Source organism: Spea bombifrons, chromosome 4 (assembly GCF_027358695.1).
Source record: "Spea bombifrons isolate aSpeBom1 chromosome 4, aSpeBom1.2.pri, whole genome shotgun sequence".
NCBI lineage: Eukaryota > Metazoa > Chordata > Amphibia > Anura > Pelobatidae > Spea > Spea bombifrons.
The window spans coordinates 80,724,424-80,752,070 of NC_071090.1; the positions used below are offsets into that span (position 1 = coordinate 80,724,424).

General features: G+C 36.5%; 1 protein-coding gene across 2 annotated transcripts in view; it reads left to right on the plus strand.

The window, feature by feature from the left end:
• The first annotated feature begins 1,566 nt into the window (after nucleotides 1-1,566).
• Nucleotides 1,567-27,647, plus strand: part of WDR72 (WD repeat domain 72) — a 92,163-nt gene continuing 66,082 nt past the window's right edge. The window contains exons 1-4 of one of the 2 annotated variants that reach the window (XM_053462519.1): nucleotides 1,567-1,637; nucleotides 24,407-24,571; nucleotides 26,091-26,197; nucleotides 26,802-26,880. In XM_053462519.1, coding sequence (XP_053318494.1) covers nucleotides 24,419-24,571; nucleotides 26,091-26,197; nucleotides 26,802-26,880 — 339 coding nt within the window. In that variant the 5' untranslated portion in view covers nucleotides 1,567-1,637; nucleotides 24,407-24,418. Of the gene's footprint in view, nucleotides 1,638-19,191; nucleotides 19,324-24,406; nucleotides 24,572-26,090; nucleotides 26,198-26,801; nucleotides 26,881-27,647 lie in introns of those variants that run through there. The other variant, XM_053462520.1, reaches the window with a different exon arrangement.

A 27,647-nucleotide genomic window follows, 5' to 3' on the forward strand; every position in this document is an offset into this window, starting at 1 on the left:
TTGTGACATATACGTTTGCAAAACACATTGATAAGTTCACTCCCTAAATATTCTAATTTGACAACTTACCTAAGGTGAGGGGGAGATATCATGTGTCAGGGGGAGATCAAGGTCAAGTGGTTACATAGGAAGTAGGAAGCTGACTATACCATAACATAAGTCCATAATGTCCGTGTCTCTGCAAATAGACCTGCATTGGGAGCATGCACCATGCACCATGTGAGTTCCCATCTGGGCTTCCGCATCACCAAGCCAATGAAGTACATACTATGCATTGCAGATACATACATAACTTACACAGCAGCAAGTAGATGGCCCTTGTCAGCAGGGGCCCTGGAGTAATTGCCCCATTGTTAATCCGCCACTGCATGTGATTTATATACTACTTCCCCTATATTTTCTTTCTCCACTCCAGCCATTTTTTGTACTTCAATGCATCTGATAACTCAGTAGTCCCTTTAAACTTCCGTGGTGTGGCTTTTGAAAAATGCATAAGATGAAAAAATGCAGAATCCCCCCATATGCATTTGGACCTCCTTCATCTCTCATTACATCGCTCTGCACGTCATATACTTACCACCAGTCAGCTCCAGCGCCCTACTTAATTTCACTCTTAAAATCAGAAATGGATATGGACAATAATATATTAAAAATAGTCATCTCAAACAAAGGGAAACGTTAGGGCAATGGTTTGCATGTTTTTTTAACCTGTATTTTATCCCATTTTTCACTAGATCCAAAAGATATTGTTACAAGGGTTATTTGAGTAAACTCAAAACAAATCAAACTATGCTTTATGGAAAATCTTGCATTGTGCAGTAGAAAAAGTCACATACCATAAGACAGTACATATTGCAAGTTTAAATTAATTTCAGTGCTCTGGGCTATAAATGAATGTATCACTAGGGATGTATATAGGCCTAGGCCGACTCTGAGAGGGCAGATCGCCCTGCTGGATGACCAGGCTCCAAATTGAACTACTCAATGAGTTTGTCTGTTTATGCTATAAAGGTATGTGCCCAGATTTCTACCTACTGCTGGGCATCTTTCTGAGGCAGATTGCCACGAGTAGAAATGATGGTGGCCATGACAGAAGGTTCTAGAGGGGGAGCTGGTGTACCAACCAAAATATCTGTGTATAGCTCACCATCATGTATTGCATGCAGCAACATTTACCCTACAGTCCACTGTGTGTATACATAATAACCAGTGTCTACAATGTTTACAGTAAAGACAATCCCTTCTGTTACTATATTTACAAAGGACTCATTATTCAACTTGAGGCTCCACAGGAGCTGCATGGGCACCTTCACTTTTGAGAAAAGATATTGACATTTAACCCTTTGGAATAACAGATAGGCTTGCATAGAACACTGTTTATCCATCAATATGAAACATGTAGGGTTCTCTAACACTTATATTGTTAAACAGGTTCTTGAGGAACTGAAAGAGTTAACCCCTAATCTTGCTTTGTGGCTTTGTTTTGGGTCTGACTCCGCCAGTGTTTATCCTTATAACAATGCAGTACTAATGCTAGTGCAACCCAAAACAATGCTAGCTTAAGCATCAGGTTATACTCGTGGTTTCACTGGCAGTCTTAAATGTGATGAGACCAGACCTGCATTTGATTTTGTGAGGTAGGTCCAATATAATACAGTTTTGTTGAAAAAAATGAATTGGCGCCTTAACCAAAGTGGGCTACATATACCTGTATTAGATTGCCTGACCATGATGGGAGTCTTGGAATGATGAATGAACCAAATTGCTGCCTTATGTTAACATTTGCAATGTATTAAGCACGCTTTGATTTAAAGTAAAGAATGTGGTTAATTATGTGTTAAAATAGTTCTGTATAAAAAGTTAAGCTTTGATTTAAAGTTCCTCTGTATTGACCATGTTTGGTTCTAGAGTATGTTTAGTTCTGACTTATAATAGATCTGTACTCTCAGTGTTGTATTGATACATATATGTTCTGTAACATTCTAACATTTGGGTCTAAATAAAGGTACTGTATATAAAATGAGTGGCTCAGATTTAAAGTGTTAATTTATAATATGTTTGGTTTTGATTAGTTGGTTTATGTCTGCCAGTGGGTTCTGTATATATATATTTTTTGCTACAGAAGTAGTTCTGTTTATAAATGTGTTTAAACCTGATTTAAAGTAGTTCTTTAAATCATGGTTCTTTAAACCTTGGGATCAGGACCCCGTAGTAGATTTTAAGATATAATACTATCATATTTAACACTGTAATTGCTGTAACAAAGAATAAGGATCCAATTTATCTGATTACCATCTTCTTAATGTGTTTTAAGAGCCAATGTATTACTGGGCCACTTGGCAGGGCTTGCCCCGTGACCCAAAAGTTACAAACTCTCTACTTGTAAGCTGATCAGTTGCCAGTATATGCATTAATTTTTCAGAGGGTCATGTGAAAAAGAGTTTGGTTCTGATTTGTTCGAATGTTGGTAGCGGATTAAAGGCAGTGCAGTGCCATGTTTGGCTCTGATATACAGTGCTGTATAGGATGCGCAGAATTCTGTAAGAACACATTCAGTACATTTTCAGTACGTTTACAGTGTGCACATGATATGCTTTATAGGAATGTTGTTGTGTATATACAATGCTGTATATACATGCATTGTATACATGTTTCAGTTTACAGGGACTCTGTTTCCTTGCATGCTGATTTGTATACTAAAAGTTAATGTGTGCCTGATATTTTTGTATTCGCACATATACCACATATGCCAAGGCAGGTTCATTGTAGGGCTTTAAGCTGCGGGGCAGTGTGGACCATCCACGCCAATTAAAAGGAGATCAATTGGGTCAGTGAAAGACAATGCAGTCACAGGTCATTTCTGAGTATGTTCACAGCTACACAACTAAGCAGAACCTAAACATTTTCATCACTTCAAAATAATAATAATAATAATAGTTATGATATATAATGACTATGAAGAAAGGGAATGTACTCTCCTAGTTAACAAGGCATGGCAGGTAATAGTTTATACTGGTACTATATGCATAAGGTATTGTGTGGTTTACACAATTTTATTTTTATTATGTTATTATTGTTTATTGTTTTATTTAGCACCACCATATTCTACAGTGCTGTACAATGGTAAAACAGGACATAGGTAGTATATAACATAACAATCGGGTAAGGAGGGCACTGCTTAAACAAGCATACAGTCTAGAGATGTTGATTTAAGTGTTTTGTAATGTATTCTGACATGTAATGCTATTTTGCACAAGAAGGCTCTGATGTACAAATACACTCTTGACATCAGAAATATTTCTGAATTGCATGGAACATGGTGGGCTATGACTTAACACTTGGAATAAGAACTACTTCTGATTCAAGGGAGCCGTGTTTCTGTTCCACTGATCCAACAGTAATAGCAGCATTTTGTTATTATTGTATAACAAATTGCACACAGTAAGTTCTAATTTAAAGTAATTTTGTAGTCAGGAGATGTCAGGCTGTGGTTTATTACTTTCCAAACTAGTGTCGTAGAACAATAGAACAAGAGGATAGACCGATAAGAACCCACCTAGCCCACCTAGCTTGCCTGTTTTTCACGCTGTAGATTGAGAATAGCTTTATGCTGGTGCAATCCATGTTTAAATTCTCTAGCTTCTGCTGGGAGGCTGTTCCACTTATCCACTACTGTCTCAGTAATGTAAGAATATAACGCTGAGCATGATATGATGCTGTCTGCTGGACAATATCACTGTAGGTTCTGGTAAATCCTGTTTCACAGTAACTCTCTAAATCATGACAGTCTATGGTTTTATACATTAATGCAGGTTATGCTATATTACCCAGATAGAGTCTAGTTTGCAGTCATACTGTATAGAAAATGCCAAGTTATGAATTAAAGTATCAATGCTTTATAAAAAATCCATGCAGCTATCAGCAAAATACTTGGTAGAAATGTTTAACTTAATTAATTGACACAACAGCACGAGTCATGTTTGAGTGTTTTTCTAAATAACATATTTTTGGAAAGGTGAGGAGAGCCATAAATGGACAAATGCTCTACGTGACCGTCAGGGTCACATAGGGTGAAATTATATCCAAGCCTAAAACTAATCTTACTCTGCAGATGATTGATGATAAGTCTAGTACTCTATTTGGCCAATGTAATGTAGAGGTTATATCAATGAGGCAGTGAACTGTAGCATATTACAGGAGCCTAAAGGCCCATATGGAACAATTGGCACCTAAAAAAAGAATTGTAATTTAATGAGCTAGCATCATTTATGTGAATTAAAAAAAAATATTATAAAATATGTGGAAAATTAGTATTCTTAATCTAAAAATGGTTATTTCTGTATGTATGCATTAATAGACTATTGCCCCTACTCAGTTTAGTATTTTATTCATAGATTGATACAGATGTTTTGTTTGATTAATAAATTACATGCAGATACATGCTGGGCTTGACTGGGCACGACTAAGCGGCTCTGGCCCTTATTACGTCCTTATATATATAGCCACCTGGCAAACTGGGCATATGCTCATACAGCACACCTAGCACTTTAATGTGTGGCCTAGCGCTGTAAACATGTGACTACATGATGGGCAATTGTAATTGTATGTTATTTGATGGCTCCTGGTCTTAAAGCGCCAGGGCTGTTTTTCCCCCCCAGTCTGGCCTTGCACTACTGCTTGTAGTGTCAGTACTTGTATGTAGTGGTTGTGTTTATAAAGCACATATATTCATGGCTCCACTGCTTCATTGCCCAATTTTCTACTTTAGATGCAACATAAACCATTTTAATTAATATTGTGTCACCAAAAGGGATTGAAATGGCCAATTGAATTCTGCCAAGATTGAGTCTTTTCATGAAAACATATCTTTATTGATTGTAGAAGAAGAAAAATAATTCTTAAAATGAAATCCAGAGAAAAATCATATCCCTCAGAGAAAATTTCTGAGTGGCAGGCTAAGATTAACATCATAAAATTGAATTTGTGCTGCAAACATTTGATGTAATCAGCAGCTGGAAGATGGTATTGCTCTCGTAGTGCTCTCACTGATTGTGGCGAATTATTGCAAGGCATGAAAAAAATGTTTCTTGTCATTCTTTCTAAAACACAAACCCAGGGGCCACGAGACAGTTGTGTTTTTTTTTTTTTTTTTTTATCAAACATGAAATTGGTTATATTGTTTTTCTCATTTATGATCACTGTAATTTTCTACAAACTCTTGTAATGTTATGAGTGGAATACTTTCCATTGTTGCAAATTGTTTTATAGAAAGGGTGCAGTATTTTTCAACTAATGCCACAATGTATTATAATCGTTTGTACTAGATTTGAATTTTTTGGTTTAAATTATTTTTTGAAGCTGAAAACGGATTACTTTACGGCCAAAATATCATACGGGTATAATTTGAAATATATTGGTGTATACATTTTTTTGCCATGATTCATATATACCAACTTTCTCATGTACTTTAAACCTAACCATTTTCTTTGGTGGCAGCTTAGGGCAAACATATTTTAAGTATCTTCTTCATAAAATAATCTATTTATTTTAATTGAAATTCGAATAGATTTTTTTTTAGGAATTTGCAGTTTCCTTATAGTGGAGATAATGACCTTAGGTAGAAAGGGCAGAAACAAGACATTGGAGGGTAGATGCAGGTGAGAGCTGGGAAGAACATAGTTAAGTCAAGCATTGTCACTTGATTGAAGGTGGGTGCGGAACAAGAGGTTGCTAAATCACAGCCCCTTTGGTATATGGTCCGCTTAATTAAGTGGCTTTTAGGTCACTATATATTCTGGAGTTTTGGAAAATGGCTTAAACATGAAGCCTGAAGAAAACATCTATATGCACCTTATCTTGAGTTACCCTGTAATGCGGTAAATCTGGTCTTATCACCATAGTAACCAATGATTACTATCATTATGATTATGATTAACCAACTGGTTGCTATAGGGATAGGACCACTGTCCACAATTTTCACCAGATTAATTTTCATATACTGTATATAGCACTCATAATGACTTATGTAGTGACTAAGGTACTTAAGAAGTTTAGCAAGTTACATACTAAACCTTTTTTTATTGCATGTATTAGCATACCAGGGAACTTCCCAAAGCTGCTTTACCAGAGCTTCCCTTCTCATTATAGGAAGCATGAAGGAGATGTAGCCATGGCAAGGGGACAGGGCAAGCCATTCTCGTGGGTGTATTTAGACCCAGTTAAACTTTGAATGGCTGGGGAACAAGTAGAACCTGCTTTGGAGTAGACAGGGAGTGAGTATGAGAAAACAACGCTCACCTGCTGAACATTTAAGACACTTACCCAAGGGAAGAATAGTTTCACCCGAAAACCCAATGAGTTCCCAGCTCTGGGCAACAGCCATTATTTTTTACTGCCCAAATAAACCTTGAAAGATTCTGGGGACAAACAGGGTCCTCGGAACACCTATTAAGAGCAACTTATTTAGAACATTACCAGATAGTCTGAAAATATTAACAGTATCTAATAACTGTTTACAGATGTTTCAATAATTCCTAAAATACATCTTGTTTCCTAAAACATAGAGGAATTTTGCGTAGTACCTAGTATCTTTAAATAGAATTAATGTTTATTCTATCTTCAGGTGCAACAGTGTCTGCAAACAGTCTATAACCCTTTAAATGTCTTACAATTCAGATTTTGCAGAAGATTGTGAATTTGCGGATTAGTGTTTATTCAAAGGGAAAAATATGAAATCCTTGGAGACAAATTGCTATGAAACTGCAGTTTCTGTTTTACAAAGAAAAAGGTTAAGAACAATATTTCTCCCCATAAAAGTGATATCATTGTATGCATTTGCAAGGATTTCACATTTACTTGAATAATGGGTGATTACATTGTTGAAAAATATAAGTGGAAATGTAATGATGTAAGCGCGGCCGCCGGCTGGATAAACACAGCCACGTGTTACATTTTTTATGCTCAAGCATTTGCCTGGTGTGCCACATGGCCAGTCCGGGCCTGATTTCCAGTATTGTGAGGGCTAATATACAAGACAAAAAGCCTCAATGAGAAAGTGTATTGCTTGGCTGGCTGTTTATCTATCTGGTCTGTCAGTCGAAACTCAGACCTTTGTTATACTACAGAACCATGTTATGAAGATATTTGCTGTATTTTATTTTATTAATTTTATTATTAACATTATTTTATGGATTGTATATACCCAAGATTAATGAAAACATAGAATGTCACAGAAGAAAAGGTGAGGGGCTATATATTTTTTGATGTGCTACCCATTTTTTAAGTAGGCCCCACATACAAAGTCATTTTATTTAATAATAATAAAAAAAATAGAAAGATGACAATAATAGCAGTCTATTACTTAAATGATGTTCTATAAGGGATGCAGTGCATCATACAGTACAAATGTCACGCACAGCAAGGTTTGAGGACACTGATGGAGGTAGGGCTACAAGGAGCAGACTGGAACAAGATCAAAGTCAAGCCGGGGTCAAGATCGGGGTGCCAGAATTTAGAGAACAACGAAGAACAAGCCAAGGTCAGGAATCCGGAGGTCAGAATAAACAAGGTCAAGTCGAGGTCAAATACTGGAGACTGTAACAGAACGCACACTGTGGAATAAGCACTATGTAACATAGGCATGACCATCAGAGGGCAAGGCCTGATATCAACTGAGGGCTAATTTAGGTTGGGAAGTGACTAGGCACCAATTAGAGGTTTTGGCAACAAAATATTTGAAAAGTCTGTCAAAAGAGGCACACGTTTTAGGGAAAGGGCTTTACCCATATGTTTTTGTTCTCCTGATCTACTGATTGCTGTTAATGTTGGTAAATAAATATAAAATAAATATTATTGTGACCTTTGGGCAGTGCAAGATAAACTGTGGGCTCACAGAGCAATTGCTCCAGGGCCTGGTTCTCCCATGGGTTCATACTTCTCAACTGTCCCTTGAAGTGGCGATCCAATCATATCCAATCATATCCCGCAACATACAATAAACACCTTCCCTCACTGCAGTGCGTGCCGCCGGGAAATGACCTCTTGGCATACAATGACAACTAAGGGAAAGAAGATGGAAAAAAAGTGAGGAAAAGATCTCAGCAAGGGAGGCAGCAAAAAAGAGATAGGGCAAAACACAAAGAAGAAGGAAGGAATAAAAAAGACAACAAGAGGCTAAAGATAGGAAATCCTCAGAAGGGGCCCTTCCTGTATAATTGTGCAAGAGCCCAAAGCTCCTTAATACGGCTGTGGCTGTAGAACATGGTGATGCACTCATACCCAGCAAACACTTTATACTCCTAGACGAGGGACTGTTCCTGCTAAAGAGGGACATTTAGAGAACACTGATGCATATATACATAGATATTGACTGCAGAAAAGAATAATTTTGCCTGTCCTTCTTGAATCAGTTTTCACTCCTTGGATAGTTTAATTTACATCCTGAGCCTTTTTTTGTATTACCACCGCCGAAAGTCCTTTTCTTAGATACTACCCTTTTCTGTAAAGCTGAACTTAAATCATAGCAATGGTGCTTCGTTTATTAAAAATTGTTGCCTTGGACCTTATTTAATACTTTCAGATATTTGAATGTTTCTGTAATGTCACCGCCCTCCCTTTGATCTCCTGAAGTGTAAAGATTATGGCTTCTCCATATTTCCTGGTATGTTTTGTTAGAAAGAGCAAATTATGTTGTATCAAGTCTAAAATTCACAGCCTTAATACCCCTTTAATATATTCGTTTTAGTCACCATCCCCTGTTTGGAAGCTGCTTGGTCTTTTTTGGGTTGATATCATGTTGTTAGCCTTTTTAGCAGGCGTGTGTGCTTTTGTGCTCAGCAGGTTCACTCAAGGATAGAGGTGGACAAAAAAGTTCATACATCCATAAAGTTCGGTGGAAAGTAGCAGTGTCCTCTAAGGGGAAAATCTCATAGGAAAAAGTTTCTTCCTCCATTTGTGGTTTCCACCAACACATACTGCTCAAGCATCATGATATATATATGTCACGACTGCTTGTGATATCATGCAACGTTTCAGGTTGTTCCTTCTAACTCCTGTGGAACTGATTTTGCATAAGTTTTAGTTATGAACATTGCGTAAGAAGAATGGATGGGCAGTTTAATGTAATTAACTAGATATTACTCAACACATGGAAATGTTTCATTTTTAAGGATGCTTATAAATGTTAAGCTGTATATTTTGCCATTTTAGTTAAAACTATCCTTACCCAAACTTGTTTGTTTTCCCACTGTTCCTAAATACTGTATGTTGATTAGTGCTCAGTGTGCCGTTGACTTTCTCTGCCACATGGAGGTGCTCCTGCGCTTTCTGGATATCGTTTTACGTAGCATGCATTTTTCACATTTATGTTCCATTTGAAAATGCATTCATTTTTATAGGACATAAAACAGCTAGGAGTTGGGAGGGGTACCTGGGTGTCAATACCTTACATTTATATAAAACCGTACATAATTCTCCTTTTTTGCAGAACAGCTTATGGCAGAAATTATATTTACAGAATTTCTTCCCTTTTTATGGTTCAGTTGTACTGACAGTGTGTGCCTTAAATATAAGATCAATTGCTGAATCTAGAATGGTATACAAATGCTCTACTTTATTGAAAACACTGTAACCTAGTTTTTGTTAAGAAGTACGAGATGGTTATTTACCAAAAATTAACAGTTTTGTATATATATATATATATATATATATATATATATATATATATATATATATATATATATATATATATATATATATATATATATATATATATATATATATATATATATATACACACACACACACACACACACACACACACACACACAGCGATCAGCCATAACAATATGACCACTGACAGGTGAAGTGAATACTGAATAACACTGATAATCTTGTTATCATGGCACCTGTCAGTGGGTGGGATATATTAGGCCGCAAGTGAACCTTTTGTCCTCAAAGTTGCTGTGTTAAAAGCAGGAAAAACGGGCAAGCGTGAAGATCTGAGCGACTGACAACAGCCAAATTGTGATGGCTAGATGACTGGGCCAGAGCATCTCCAAAACGGCAAAAGGGGGATCTACACAATACTAGGCAGGTGGTCATAATGTTATGGCTGATCGGTGTATACAAATAAAAGATAATAATAATAATAATAATATTATATACCAATGAGGTTGAGCAATGAGCTCTCAAATACCTGAGATGTCTAAAAACACATGTAAGCCTATGGAAGCCAGTCCAACTGTATTAAAGAGCAATACAACTCATAGTGATGTGTGTTTAAACATTTCTCTGAACTGAAGGTACAGCATACTTCTAGGAAAACACAAACACAATAGTAGGGAGTGTTTTTAGTTGGCTTATATCCTTGGCTCTCACTCTTCTCCTTCTTGCAGAGTTGGGGAGAGCCAGGAGTCAAGCCCACACCAGCCCACTGCGCTATATGTGTAGATTCACAGTAAATAGATGTAGAAGCTTTTCAAGTAAAAACAATATAAAAAATGCAATGTGTTTACAAAACAATATAGTCCTTGGATAACTGTAGGACTTAACACATTATGCAGACATTATGTTGGTAGCTCACCTTTTCCGAGAGAAAGTTAAAGAGATACATAAAATAAAAATGTCAACATTTATGCTGGTAACAGCTTTTAAGTGTTTTATCTTATATTATTTCATCAACCAGGGTCAAAGGCTACACATAAAGATGGCTTGTTTTCCACGAACGTATATTCTCTGTATATTTATTCTACATATACAACAATTTCTTAAATCGTATTTAAAAAGACAGAACTACAAGCTAGTTGTTTCAATAGTTTGTGTCCTATTTGGGCAGAGCCTTGGTTAGAGCTAAGGCCTTTGCCAGCTTAACTTGCTTAATTGACAGCAAGGCTCTGTGACAAAATGGCTTACATATACCTTAACATGTTAACCCCTTAATGACAAAGCCCATACATGTACGGGCTCAAAATGCATTGCTTTCAATGGGTTTAGGGACCGCCCATTGTCCTTAAGGGGTTAAAGTTGTACTAGAAAAACAGCATTTCTTTTCATAAATCCTAAGTATAATTTTCCATCTGCTTCAGATTGTATGAACCATATTCTATCATCCACTATCAGAAAAATGAAATAACGTAAAATATTACTTTTTTAGGGTAATTTAGGGTTATCTTGAGGGATGAGTGAAGTTGGTGCTTTAGTCACAAAGGATGAGATTTAAACTAACAATTCTAAGGGGCATGGGATGGTTACTTTTACAGTATGCTTCTGAAAAAAAAAATCCTGATATGAAGGACAGCTTAGTTTTACCATGTTGAGTATATGAAATGTGGGAAGTCCAAAATTAATGGTAAACAAGCCACGAACACATGTTGGATAGTTGGGACATTAAAAGGATTTGGGTACTTAATTAATTGATTGGACATGTGTTTCTGTCCCACAGCTGACCAATTAGTTAGTAAAGCAACCATTTTTTACCCTTGCTTCTGAACGCCACACATTTTTTAGCCGATTATAAACGTGGAGCTGTGCTGTGCTTTTAAGGCAGCAGGAATCTTTGTATGTCTAATAGATAAAAAGCAATCTACCTGCAGTGCGGTGTTCATAACCCCCACCGAATAGGAGACAAGCTAAGATGTCTTTCATAATGATAGATTTAGAACAAATGTAATCATGAAATAAATCGCAACGTTGACTAATTCATGTCTAATAATTAGTAACGGGGAAACGGCAAGATAAACATTGAGGTGTAACATGGCTTGATGCAGAGAGAAGTATGATAAAACATAACATTATGGGATAACGGAAAAAAAACAAAAAACCATCAGGGCACGTGCCATGTTCTCCTCTGACCCCTCCAGCTGGGATTTGACCCACAGCAGGGTTGAGTCAAAGTGCACACTTTGCTCCCTCCCTTTGTCCTTCCATGAATTGCATAGCAGCTGCTACTGCTAACAAGTAGAATCAGACTTCTGCTGTGTCCTGTCAGGGTCTCTCTCCTTGCTATTAAACAAGAAAATCACCATTTATTTACCTCTCCCAGAAGGTTTTGCTAGTTGATACTAGAAGATAAAGTCAATTTTGCAAGAAAAAATACCTGCCAGCCTATTAGAACACTGACAAATGTGCTGAAAGTCTGTTTAATATGATGGGTCTATGAATTATGGAAACATTCTTTATTTTTGTAACATCTCCTGAAAATAAGTAATGATTTTAATAGTGCGCGATATATTACTTTATTTTTGTAGGTAGGTGGATGGTACTCCAAGGTTATACCTATAGTTACACATCTGTTACTAGTTGTTTGTAACCTTTATGTTCCATCTCTGCTGTGACGCAAGAGCTCATATACTAATAGATTTATAGGTAACTCTATGTTACAGCAAGTGAGGGGTTAAACACCTGGAGTATTTTTCTGTCTCCAGAATCAACAGGGTGTAGAACATACAGAAGAACCTCATTTATCACAGAATGGGCTATGAGAATGCAGATGTTGCTTATAAGTGCAGCTAAGCCTTCAAATCTACAAAAGAAAACACACGATCCTATTTTTTAAAAAGATAAAACCAAAGTGAAATTTTGTGTTGATTTGTCAATAATGTCTCTATACACATTGTTTTTAACCCTTCATGACTGAAGGTTTTTTTATCCTACAGTCAAATCTTTTTGCCATTTTTATTGTATATCTTTTAAACTATGATTCTCCTTTTTCATGTTTTGTGTACCCACACAAATTAGAGGTGTTTTTCAGGAAAAGTAGGGCCTTTAAAAAAAAATAGAATGTAGGGAAGATAATCTGTTTTATTGTGTGTGTATGGCATTTGTATGTACTCTTTGTATGGGAGTAAATCTAGAATGTAATAATTATTATTGCTATTATGTTAAGAATTTTTTTAAAAAGAATGTTTTCTTTGCATTTTTGCTTAGCTTCCATCTACAGAGTATGTTTCAGGTTCAGCAACATTCCCTGGTTATAGTAATACCCCATATTTATTTATGGTCTGAAGGGCCACCTCGATTCCTTACATAGTTTGTTATTATAATTAAGGAGTTTAGAGGTTAAGGAGTTTAGAGGTAGCAAAGGCTTTTTTTTAAAAAAAGAAATATATATATATACACAGTATCTCACAAAAGTGAGTACACCCCTCACATTTTTGTAACTTTTATTAGATATTTTCATGTGACAACACTGAAGAAATGACACTCTGCTACAATGTAAAGCAGTGAGTGTACAGCCTGTATAACAGTGTAAATTTACTGTCCCCTCAAAATAACTCAACACACAGCCATTAATGTCTAAACCTTGGCAACTAAAGTGAGTATACCCCTAAGTGGAAATGTCCAAATTGGGCCCAAAGTGTCAATATTTTGTGTGGCCACCATTATTTTCCAGCACTGGCTTAACCCTCTTGGGCATGGAGTTTACCAGAGCTTCACAGGTTGCCAACGGAGTCCTCTTCTACTCCTTCATGATGAGATTACGGAGCTGGTGGATAACCTTGCAGTCCCCCACCTTCCTCCACCACCATGCTTGACTTTAGGCAAGACACACTTGTCTTTGTACTCCTCACCTGGTTGCTGCCACACACACTTGACACCATCTGAACCAAATAAGTTTATTTCGGTCTCATTGGACCGCAGGGCATGTTTCCAGTAATCCATGTCCTTAGTCTGCTTTTCTTCAGCAAACTGTTTGTGGGCTTTCTTGTGCATCATCTTTAGAAGAGGCTTCCTTCTGGCATGACAGCCATGCAGACCAATTTGATGCAGTGTGTGGCATATGGTCTGAGCACTGACAGGCTGACCCCCACCCCTTCAACCTCTGCAGCAATGCTGGCAGCACTCATTTCCCAAAGACAACCTCTGGATGTGACACTGAGCACGTGCACTCAACCTCTTTGGTCGACTTTGGCGAGGCCTGTACTGAGTGGAACCTGTCCTGTGAAACCGCTGTATGGTCTTGCCCACCGTGCTGCAGCTCAGTTTCAGGGTCTTAGCAATCTTCTTATCGCCTAGCCCATCTTTATGTAGGGCAACAATTATTTTTTTCAGATCCTCAGAGAGTTCTTTGCCATGAGGTGCCATGTTGAACTTCCAGTGACCAGTATGAGAGAGTGTGAGAGCGATAACACCAAATTTAACACACCAGCTCCCCATTTGCACCTGAGACCTTAAAACACTAACGAGTCACATGACACCGGGGAGGGAAAATGGCTAATTGGGCACAATTTGGATATTTCCACTTAGGGATGTACTCACTTTTGTTGCCAAGGTTTAGACATTAATGGCTGTGTTGAATTTTTTTGATGGGACAGCACATTTACACTGTTATACAGGCTGTACACTCACTACTTTACATTGTAGCAGAGTGTCACTTCTTCAGTGTTGTCACATGAAAAGATATAACAAAATGTTTACAAAAATGTGACGGGTGTTCTCACTTTTGTGAGGTACTGTATATGTAGTATATAGTTTTCTATAGTGGTAAGGAAAATTGGTATTGGGGTATATTATATAGTTATTGTTTTTTGCACTCTTTGTCATATACATATTTGTATCCTCATAACATTTTTTTTTTTTTTTGCATTTTTATTGACCAAAAATTCAGGAAGTAGGGAAGGTAGCAGGTGGTGTGATCAGAAATCCCAGGAGGGTTTGGACAGACCATCCTGGGTCTTTATTCTTCTCTTTCGTGCTTCAGGTGGATGCCAGCATTGACACCACATTGAGCATTCAAACAATGAAGGTGTACCGGCACTCACATCGAGCACTATTCCACTAGAGCTGTCAGCTTGGCTTCTGCTGCCATGGTAGAGTCCATTTTTTCCCCAGACAGTCTGATATCCTGTGCAGATAGAGGGAGATCTGATTGACACTGCAAAAAATCCATGGTTGTAGTAATACTTCCAAAGAGTCATCTTGAAAACCTTATTTTGTCTACATATTGTTATGGCTATAGGGACATTACATGGTTACATAAAAGAAATGCTGAAACATTTTTGGTGTACATGTAACCAGGCCATCTTTATAGTGCAGTTAGCTGGAGGGGTGTTATCTGAGACAGATTATAAGAAAGGTTTAGTTGATGGTGGTACTTCTTTCTATAAATGATAGCTATGCAATTTGGGTAAGACAGGTAAGTGGATAACTATTATTTAATGGGTCCTGAATAGTGATAAAAAGAATAGCAAGCATGTTATGATGTGAAATTACCAGGTTTTCTGCATTCATTGTCAATAAAATATAAAATGATGTACATCAAAGTCACAATTATAGACAAACACAGTGTGCTTTATCTAATAACACACAGACAATGATAATATTTCATGTCTTTATTGAAGACACCCATTAAACATTCTCAAGTAAGTGAACCCTTGGATAAAATGACTCATTGAACCTCGTTTGTCAGAAATAACCTCCAGTCTTAGTTTTAAGACATTCTGTAGTAGATTTAGTTTAGGGTCATTGTCCTGCTGCATCACCCAACTTCTAGTTAGCTTCAGCTGGGACAGCCATCCTGACATTATGCTGTATGATACCTTGATAAACTTGGGAATTCGTTGTCCCCTTGATGATTGCAAGCTGTTCAGACCCTGAGGCAGCAAAGCAGCCCCAAATCATGATGCTCCCTACACTGTACTTGACTTTTGGGATGCTGTTTTCATGTGGGTACGCGGTGACCTTTTTATGCCATATGTAGTGCAGCATGTTCTTCCTGAACAATTCCACCTTAGTTTTGTCAGGCTGGAAATTTTTTTTCCCAGTAGTGTTGTGAAGTGTCAAGGTGCTTTTTCGCAAACTTTAGACAAACAGAGAGTAGTGGCTTTCTCTGTGGCATCCTGTCATGAACTCCATAACTGTTCATTGTTTTGCATAAGGTAGACTCATGAGCAGAGATGCTAATCCTTTTCAATGATTCATTTGAGCCTTTAACTGTTACTCTAAGTTTCTTTTTTTACCTCACAGAGCATTCTGTGTTGGGCCCTTGGAGTCATCTTGGCTGGATGCCCGCTTCTAGGAAGAGTACAAAATCAACTCCATTTATAAACAATTTATCTAACTGTGGACTGATGAGTTCATCAACTCTTTGAGATTCCTTTGTAACATTTTCCAGTTTTGTGAAAAATCAACAATTCTTGATTGTAAGTCTTCGGAGATTTTATTTTCACAGTTCACATCAACTGATGCAAACAAAAAATATTTGAGTGTTTTTCTAATGTCAAAGTAGCTCTAAAACACGCCTCCAATACCGTTTCATTGATTTGACTCCATGTCTTCTAACTCCTGACTCCATTTAGATTTTGTTGAAGAGATTGGCCTAGGGCTTCACATACTTTTTCCAACCCACACTGTAAATGTTTCAATTATGTATTTACTATGGCCATAAACTATACAATAATTTGTTCATTATTGTAACTTACTGTAGATGAAGATCATATTTTATGACAAATTTATACATAAATGCTGGTAATTCCAAAGGGCTCACTTACTTTTTTTGCCACTGTATACCTGTGGTCAAAACTATAACTGGTGTTCTGAGCCTTTGCTCTCTGACACCATGGATACAATGCTTAAAATCCAGGAATTGCTGTCTTATTTCGGTTAGTAGGGTTTAGTTAGTAACTCAGATCACAGTCACAAATGTAATAATGTTAAGAGGAGGCAATCCATTAAAACATACAGTGCAGCATAAAGATGACAGCTGTCACATAAAAGGCTAGTTTTATGATATTAATTAAAGGAGAGCTCCCACCTAGTGCTAGTCTCAGATTAATAAAAACATTATACACACTGTCCATGGTAATAACAGAATGGCTCAATCACCTAGCCTGACACACTGACCAATGAAAGTCTATGGAGGAACAGACTTCATTAGTATTGCCATAAAGAATCAGCTCAGTGTGGTGGTTTAGTGGGAAATGTCACCCAAAATATCACTGACAACAATGGCCTCCAGGTTTGCCTCCTGATAAATTAAAATGTATTGGAACAAAATGATGTAAAATCAGTTTTTAGTTAGTGTTAACTATTTCTGCATATAGCACTGTGACAAATAAGTTAAAAAAAAACACCAGAATTCATGGGTTGCATGTGTAATAATTAGGATTAAAGTTACTAAACCTGAAGCCTAAGCATCTGCTATACAAGAAGAGGGGGTGACTTACTACACTAAAAAAGAACTAATAAGTAGATTGACAATATATGTGAGATACAGGTCTAAACATACTCCTGGAATTCCTCTAGTAATTGCTATGGTCAGTGATGCACAGCTACATGAGAAAAAAAGATATTGTATGGATGATTACAGCTTTAGTGGACTGCTCTGCTGTGCACCCAACTCAGTCTCCAAGCCAGAGGTTACCTGGTAGCCCTAATTAAAGTGGATGGCTCTAGCATGCATTCTGGAAACATCTGGCAATATTTGTAGCTGTAACAGAAAATTATGTTTCTAGAACCATGAAGTATTGCAGTTGCCAGGAAAGCCATGCTTCCCATAAAGCTAATGGTTCTGTTCCTGTTTGGTTTAAGATGTTTTCTAGCAACTTGGCAAGAAATTTAAGAAAAGGAGAAAGGAAAAGTTAAACTCATTTGTTGAATCTGCTAATATGACATGTATCTGTCTTTATCTGTTCCCTTTCTTACTAAAATGTATACTTGTGTATGCTATAGTATGTACTCTATTGGTCTGAACATCTCATGTGAAAGAACATCACAAGCTGAGAAAAAAATTAAGAAGACATAACTGGGTGTTAAATGTTTGCCTAATAACTTCTTTAAGTGGAAATATAAAGATATGTATGCTTGGTCTGGGACCTTGGACTGGTCTGGGACTATTTAAATTGTGGGTAGTAAGAGAGGAAAACATGGACAAGGCTTGGGCATCTAGAGAATTTTTTGGTACTCAGAATGTAGAAAGCACATATTACCAAGTGATTATATGAAATCATCAGTTCATCATAGTAAATCTGTACACAATATATTTGTGCAAACATTTTCACTTGCACAACATCTTCCAGAACACATGAAAAATGTGATCTAATTTTAAAAAGTTACAAAATTGCAAAAACATTTTTTAATGAATAAGTGAAACATGCTACATTTGACAAAGTGCAACTCAACAGCGAATACTATATGAAAGACCAAAAATGACAGTGGTTCATTGTATTATTTACACTTTAGGGCAGCACATCTATAGAGATATCATCATATCTTTCCTGCTTCTCTCAGTGTAGACCTAATTATTTTGAGGATTTCTGCTCCGGAATGGTAGCTGACCCCAGACAGCATTGATTTTCTGAGGTCTCTCTCTGTCAGTGCACTGCTTTGCTTCACATGATGCTGGATGTTTGGCTTATGCCCTTCAGACATGGCAAATAGCTTCAAGCAAATTGAAGAGAAGGAGGCAGCTTGGCGCTGAACGTGTTTCATAACTGTAGTACAGGCCACAGCATCACAAAGCTTCCTTGACTTTAACCTAAAAATATAAACTAGGCGAGTATGGCGACAATAACCTTTTAATCAGTATTGATACTTAATATCCTTTCCAGCATGATGTCATAATTACATACAAACCATACACTCGTTTCTATAGGAAGGCAATCAGTTAATTCATTCTTCCCCAAAGTGTATATTTGCTGATGTCTAAATCTGAACAAAATACCTCTGCGCTAAAAAGGAGATACAGTACTAAATTAATTGAATACAAAGTCTAATTCATTTCTTGAAAACTGTTCCTTTCGTAAAACCATGTGAACCTTGTGTCAAAGTCATCATAATAATGATGATAATAATAGTGATCATAATAATAATAATAATAAAACAGAGGCTTCAAACAGTTTATTTGGCATATTTTTCTGGTGGTATAATCATGATATAAACTGGATACGTTTTCATTCCATACAAGTTAAAACATAAGGCAGAAGAGGATCATTTAGGGGAAACACATTTGTAAAACGGCTTGTTGAGTTTGAGTACATGAAAACACAACAAGTTAATGCCGTGGAATAGTTATGCCTGACCAGGCGGGTCTGCTCAAGTTAAACACGTCATGTTTGGCTTCAATGGACATAGCAGCAATTATACCTCTGGCAATGTTTGACTTTGCAAAGTCAAATATGCTGTTTTTTTAAGCATTATAAAATCAGTGGGTAAAATGCATGAACTTTTTTTGTCCGTAATACACGCAGCCATGTTAAAGGCAGGTTTGTTTCACTTCAACAAGATCACTTAGTGTATTTTATTGTTGCATGTATTACTTACCACAGAAAATGTAATGCAATTCAGAGTGACTGCTGTCATGGATAAAGACAACAGGACTTCAGGCAGGTAAGTAAATTGTAACAAACATGAGTGTGTTTATTTGGATTATTTAGATGTGAAAATGTCTCTTGGTGTTGTCTCCTGTGTTAACCTGTCTCTGTGCAAAGTTTATTTATCATAAAATGTTTTATTGCAATTTATGCAATAAGTCCATTGACTTTTAGCAGTACATTCCCATGTATTGTTTTTTTTATACTACAATTGTATTTTAATATTGCCAAAAGGATTGTCTCTCACAGAACTTCATATGTTTTAAAATAATTTCGTATTTTATTGAACTGATTATGCACATTTATTATACAAAAAAAACATTGTAATAATAATAATAATAATAATAATAACACTAGCACTCCTTTCCTACCAATCCCAAATACCCCCTTGGAAGATTGAGGAACCAAGTTAAATACTTATGATAAATACAATGATTTGTTAGCACTGAGTGAACAAAACAATCTTAAATCGTCCATTTTTTTTACATTTCATCTTAATAAAACAGTGTAGTCTAAATCTGTCCTTCACATTCTGTATGCTTTTTTTCTGAATTTTAAGCAACGTTGAATATATAGTTTTAGACTTGTTTTTCCATGTATTTGTGAAACCAATAAGAAATAAAGTACATTCCTCAAAATGCCTGTAAATCTGGATTTAAAAAAAACACAAAATCTTTTGATCCACATCCAAGAAATGAAAAATGTATTGATCAGTTGTTTTTTTTTATTTGCTTTGCTTTGTATAGTAACCTTACATGAATATTACTTTAAATGTAAATGTAAATTAAGAATGTTGATATGATAGAATTCCCTCAAGGTTTGCAAGATGATTAACTACCCCAGAACTAGAACTACTAGAAGATATCTACTGGTATCCCATTAAATAAAACTCATACCAAGGCAGGAGATATCAGAATTACATGCTAACCAGAACATATGCAAAATCAGAATCAAAAGCATTTTGGCACCATTGTCATCATTGGTCAAGTTACATCTGAAGAGGGTAACTTCCGTTTATTGTTTGCACAGAGAAGTCAGTTGCACATAAACAATTGTCTATATGTTTCATTTTTTATTGCATTTATTTGCTTTTTCAATTCTGTTGAGAAGGTGCCATTTCCCAGCATGTACATGGCTACCTCTAATTGCTTTTTTGAAGAAGTTAGTGTCCTAAAGGGAGGGATGAAAGGAAGGTTTGCAGGAGAGTTGAGTTTAGGTTCCTTCAACTCTATTATGAAGTTTCTTCTGCAGGAAGAGCTTGCCAGTCGCTGTATGATGTGCAGTCAAACAGATTTGTACAAAGCATCCTTACACATTCAACTTTGTTAGCTCAGACCTTCTTGTTGGAGAAACCTGCCAGTGTTGGACCTTCATTGTGGATAGTGATGTGAGGGAGCTGAAACCACAGCTCTCCTGGAAACTCTCCAGACAACTCCTTATTACAGTATTCTGCTATATGCAGTAGCATATGTACACAACAAAATATGCATTTTACCTGTTAGATTAGTTTTCTGTGACTGACCTGATTCAAACAAGGTCCTTACAAAATAATGAGATCATCATAAAATATCATGTAATGTAGTACTATGATACCTCCTGTCTGAGCACAACACCAATGATGTGGCTGTTATCGATTAACATACCATGTCTATTATTAAAAACACCAAAGCCTTTATCCCACTGTTTTGGAAAAGGAGTGATCCTCCTACCACTGCAATTTGGCTTACAAAAATAGAGGCATGCCATCAAATGAAAGAGCTTATTCTGAACTTTAGTTTGAAAACTACACTTCCACTTGGTTCCCCTGGACCAGTTATATGACCAGAGACCGGGTACTTTTGCTTATTTTACTGGAGTATAATTCACTACAAATAATTGTATGAACTCACTTTATGATATTGTTCTGCTAAATCCTGTTGTGACCTACACAAGAGACAGAGCCTCTTAACTGGGGTTCTCTGTACACTCATTTATAGTAGCCTAAAGCAGTGACTTGAGCTGTTGTTGGTGGACAGACAGACGTACGGACGCACACTCTAAATTCTCACCTAGGACGTTCTTTACGTTTCTCTCCTCCTTTTATCTTTCTCTTCAAACACTTTTACACTCAACTTTGTTTTCATATGTAGCTGTTTGCAAAAACCACAATGTATTTGTAATGCTATGATATTTGGATTTAAAACATTACTCGTTGCATAAAATAATAACAATTATTAAAACTTTACATTTGAGTGTGACTAACTAGGCTAATTGCATTGACATCACGAAGGATGTTAAGGTAGTTAACCCAAACCTGTTAAATGTACAATGAATCCCGTTTTCTCTCTCTCTCTCTAACCTTAAATGGCAATTGAGCTATTTAATCCACAGTTTATGTGGCTATAACTGTAAATGCAAAGAAAAATAACCACATTTGACTGAGTACAATGAGAACGAATTGAGATCAAAACAGCAATTACGTAGTGCTGCTATAAAACTTTATTTTTTAAAAGAAATAAACTCCAGTTTTATAGTAGGTCAAATATTCTATGGAACAATTGTATGGATTTCTGCATTAGCGTTGATAGGAATATATTTAGGAAATCAAAAACACAGAGTACAGTCAGCAAGCAATTTGTTATCCTCTTTAAAAGCCGTCGACGATAGGGGAGCAGAGAGCCATTAATACAATAAATTGAATAGCTGTAACATGTACTAGTTGCAAGGTATAGCCTCTGCTCCAGCAAGATAGAGTGTTCCCTCTCGTCTTCGGCAATAAATTGTAATGGAACAGTGGCAGATAACATCCACAGCAAAATTGTGTTTTTGTTTTCTTTAGATTCCAGCATCTTATATTTTCCCTTGTCATATAGCGCTTTTTGTCATTGTGGCTGAAAATGACAAGATAGAATGCAGGGCTCATCAAGATCCTATTGTGATGTTTTATGTAGGACATCATATAATAAAACAAGAGATTTCTTAAAAGAGTTTGGAGTAGGTTTGAACAGATTTCACTGTTAGTGTTTTACCATTATATTTAGAATTTTAATACAAAGCGCGCCTGCTTAAAAGTTATATTGTAAATGTATTGTGTGATTCTGTATCAGCACATCCTTGCGTCAACCATTCCAACTGAATGTCTAGGTTCTGTTAATTGAGAAACACATTTTTTTTTTTTTCCTCCCAAAATAACGAGGGAGCTATTGTTAAACTTAAGCTAATGTTCCTTAACAAGTCAATGGAAGTCAATGTAGTTTAACAAAAACTGAAGAGCCAAATCCTACTAACGTGCTAACACATTGTAGGAACATTCATATGTTCGCTAAATAGATAAAACCAAGTTTGGGATCTGACTATAACGCTAGAATCCTCTTTAAATAATTTTGCATCACCCTAGCAAAATGTCATGCTTTCTCCTTCCCTGTATTAGCACTAATGAAACAGTTTCTGTGTCTGTTGGGACTGATAAATATGGTGATGCTCTGGATACCCTTTTACGCTGGATGTGGAAGATGCTGTACTATTTCATTGTCTGATTGTATTTTTCACTCTTGGGCTCCAATATTTCTAGAAAGATTAAAATAATTTAAAAAAACAACATATCTTTATCACATAACAACTACTTGCATAAAAGCATAAACTACTTATACACCAGTTATGGATGCTGTCAACCAAAGCTCAAGATGGCTTCCTCTTTGAGAAGGAAGTCATGCCACCAGAAGACTGTCTGGAAGCTCGTCTCTCTCCCACTCGATCTGCTAACTCACATGGTGGCCCCTGTGTTGTGATTATTATGTGCAAAATAGTGTATTTAGAAAGTTTTGAGCTCCTCAGAATTTTCATGATATCTGACAGAGTTGGGTAATTATTTACCACCAAGTGGCGTACAATTATTTGCTTTTGCAGCTCATGTCTGTGAGCTGAAGATTCATGTTGCTTTATTCATGACTCCTTCCTCTTTATGTATGTCAGTCTTTGATACACTTCTTGGATTAACTAGTCTCTCTGGAGACTCTAAGGCCGTTTGCCATGTTGGCATTGATGTCAATACCTAATCCAGACACCTCTGATCTATCTTCTGCTTAACCAGATATATTGGTAGCTGGCATGATATAAGGTCTCCATTGTCATTTTGACCATGCTCCTTCCTTCCTTCCAAACAGAAGTGTTACAGTAGGTAAGAATAAAATAGCAGAGTTGCTAAGGTAGGAACCAATGGGCACAATTAATGTTTTTTTTTTAAAGCAGATGTATAAAGGAGAAGATAGCCGCAATAGTAATGGGAGGAGGTTAAGATAGGGAATTCATAACGTCATTTCATCTGAGAACAAGTAATATCAAATGCCAACTGAGTTCATTAATTTGCTTAATTTGGTTATTACAAAAAATTCTAATGCTAAAAGTATATGCGCAGTCGGCTAAAACAGCAGAGGACGAAAGGTTTTTTGGAAGGTGGTTCACTGGTGTTTTAAATTTAACTTATATTTGACACAGTGGTATAGCTTACTGCTGTATCTACAGATTTTTATTTAACTTTTAGCTTGGTCTTGGGGTAGGATTCCAAGGTAGACCTTCACTTTAACCTCTATGGGAAATAAAGAAAAACAAATGAACTGACATGTAGAATCTAAACCAAAGCCAATGGGTAAAGCCAATTTAGATGAAACATATTTAAATGTTTTAAAAACTATGGAGATGCCAGGACCTCCTTCATACTTATGCATTATGAGGAAAAAAAAGGGGTTTACTACTTAAGAGTTACGAGGATCATGTAGAGATTTGAAAATCTACTTTTGCTTCCGTCAAGCTTGTAAGTGGTCATAGGCGATATAAGAGAGTGATTTGTGCCAAAACAAATATCAAAAAATATGATTAATATTTTGTTTGTGATTGTGATTATTAAGATACATATAAACCAGGGAATGTTTCTGCTGGTTGGCCAAAATGTATTTACCAGGCTTTACTGAATCTATAAATGTGGGAGAAATCCAATCAACTGAAATAAGTTTAACTTTTTAAACTGCAGTCTATGAAATGTTACGGGAGCTATTTCATTGAAGCGCACATTTAGTGATTTGCCCCTATTCGAAAACAAATAATGATGTATATTTTAATTACAGATCAGTCTCAAAATGAAGTGCACAACACAAGCGGTGGCGCTGTGGGGGAGAAAGGCGCCGTCTCACAGCATAACAACTATGATGATAACAGACGACCAGAAAACCATTGTAACTGGGAGCTCAGAAGGACAGATCTGTCTTTGGTACCTTTCTGTCAAAATGGAGGTTTGTAAAGAGATCATTTTAACTACAAGGTTTTATCCAGTTTCACTCATGTGACCTGCACAACTATAATAACATTACTTTAATGTACTAGTTATTGTACAGCTGTACTTATATATCACTTTCCTATATCCATTATTTTGCATTTTAGTACACTTAAAAGGGTCTGGTGGGCCAGTGTCAGATAGGGCTGCATACTTACCCTTACTGCCACTGCAGTGACAGATCAGACAGCCTCTGACTGAATAGGTGACTCCGTAATACAGGGGCGTCCAACCTGCGGCCCTCCAGCTGCTGCAGGACTACATCTCCCATACTCTTCAGCCAGCCCCTTAGCTGAAAGAGCATTATGGGAGATGCAGTCCTGCAGCAGCTGGAGGGCTGTAGGTTGGACACCCCTGCCATAATGTTTAGACCCCAGCTGGATATGTATGTCATTGGCAACCATTGGTCTTAAAGTGCCCACCACACCCGACCCTGCTAAGTAATGTGCTACAAACATATGCCATTTTTGGTTTTTAGTGATGTTTGGCCCACATATTACAAAATGCAGTCACTCACTGCATGCTTAAGACTAAAATACTGCTTTGCAATCTGGTGCAGCACTAGTATTACAGATGGAAAAAACTATTGTGTGTATTTTTTGACACATTTATATTATTCATTCCAGCTTGAAGGAATTCATTTTGGTCGTGAAAAAACATTTGAGTGATTTTAACATCTCAAATAACATCTTTTTTTTATATTCTTCAGTGAGAAAATAAGGACCTGAAAAGCAATACTCTTTGTTTTTGTCAAAGCCCATGCAATATTAATAATATCATATACATTTATTGCAGCTTTCCATTAGGGGAATGTCTAGCATCAGTGGTCTGGAATTCAGTATCATCTGTGTCTCAGTTTGGCTAACAGTACTGTAATTATTGAGAATACCAAGCGAGTCAATTTGGAATGGAAGAATCAGTCATTGAAAAGCATAATTTTATGGTTCACAACTCTTAAATCTCAACTATTTGTCCAATAGACCATGAGGCTATAACATTCTTTTTACTTCGTTGATGATGAGAAAAATAATTATGTGCAGTTAAAATGACACCTTTTTATTGGATCAATCCACAGGACAGAGAAATGCATTTTAAAGCGAAAACGAAACGTACACAAAACATTACTTTATACAAAAAAACGGAGCTTCTGTGTGCACGTTTATTCAGGGATGTATGAACCAATGTATCCAAATTCCAGTTTTGTAAGAATTTCCCTTAGCAGCCCTAAAAATTTCATTACACTTTATGCAAACAAATGTAGAACGCAAATAAATAATAAATAAATAAATAAACAATATTTCATTGGCTACTATATATTTAATCTAGATTTCTGATGCAGATTCCATATATTTCCAAAAATGAAATATTTTTGGAAATATGCGCAAATATATGCACAAATAATGCAATATATATATATTTTTGTAAATTATTACAGTTATTGTAATTTCTTTTTATATGTGATTATCTTCCTACTTTAGATTACTTCTAAAGCCATTCTTTTTGGACATACTACTCCTGTCACTTGCTTGGCAAAGGCAAGGGAGTTTGAAAAGCAACCATATGTCGTCAGTAGTTCAGAGAATGGGTACGTAATCGGGTGTTTTATTTGGTATGTTCTAGGTCTGCGCGACCTAAATGCAACGCTCCCTGCATGAATCTATTTATTTTTCCATTTTTTGTCGCAGACAGGACTGAAAAATATTACATTAGATACAATATTTCAGTGAAAATGTTTAAAGAAATACCCAGTGATCCTCTTGGTGGCACTGTTTAATCTGAGTAAATCAGTACCTTTTTACTGATGGAATACCTGAGGTTCTGGGAGATGGCCCATTTTCCACAGTGTGCAGTTCTGCTGAATGATAGTTCTGCTGACACATTGATGAGATGTAATGACAGTATACCTACAATTTGTTTTAAACCAAGCATGGCCTTAAAGTTATCTTTGACGCCAGGCAGCAGGGTGTAATTACCTAAACAAAAGGAAAGAAATTGTCTATGCCATGCCATCTTAATAACCACAACATTTTCTCCACCAGTTATCTGTAACAAAAAAGCTACATAAACGATTAGCCTTCACTTAAATATAGGATTTAAGAAAGAAATTAGTGTCACAAAATTGTTCCTACCAATTCAGTGGAAATGACGACGAATAATAGGAGGTTATTTTTTTTATTTTTTTTTTGCAGGGAGATGTGTATTTGGAACGTTGCCAACGGCCACTGTATTCAGAATTCAAAACTTCCATTCAGGCACACGGCAATCTGTGTAAGTATCACTGTGTTGCTACTGCATTGTGTAAAAGATTTACATCAGTCTTTTATACAACAAAAATGTTACTTGGATCATGTCCGTTTTCAGTTTTGTAGTTCTACTCAATGATATCCATATTTAAATAAGTATTTGTCAAAAGGATAATTATCTTGATATTATTATTATTATTATTATTATTATTCATTATCTTTGATTTATATAGAGCCAACAATTTACGTAGCACTACATACAATGCATACAGTATATGCAAGGGGTATGACAAAACTACAACTGACAAACTAAGAATAAACAATATATACAAAAAGCAAAAACTGTCTGCGCTTCTTACCCTAATAAAGTTGGCAACAAATATATAAACATAATATAAATGAGAGGTTTTGGTAAATGAATTGGCCAAAGCATAATTAAGCTCACCCGCCACGTCAAGGCACACTCTCAATAGGGTGAGAACCTACAAAGCAGTTTATACTGCTACCAAAACCTTATTAATGTGTTGGGGGAGGTGCAATTAAATCTCCTCCCTATTAACCCCTGGTAGGCCTCGTATTATACATTTGTATTATTTGAGCCTGTGACTAGCTTAGCGCAACGACATTTTTTCTTTTCCCTAAGAATAAACAATACATTAGGTAAAGAGGGTCCTGCTCGCAAAATTACAACCTAGGGGTAATGGAGTATAGAGAAACATAAGATATGGAGAGAGGTAGAGATAGTGCCATAGATGGATGTGGAGACGGAGATAAATATGTGGGGGGAGGGGG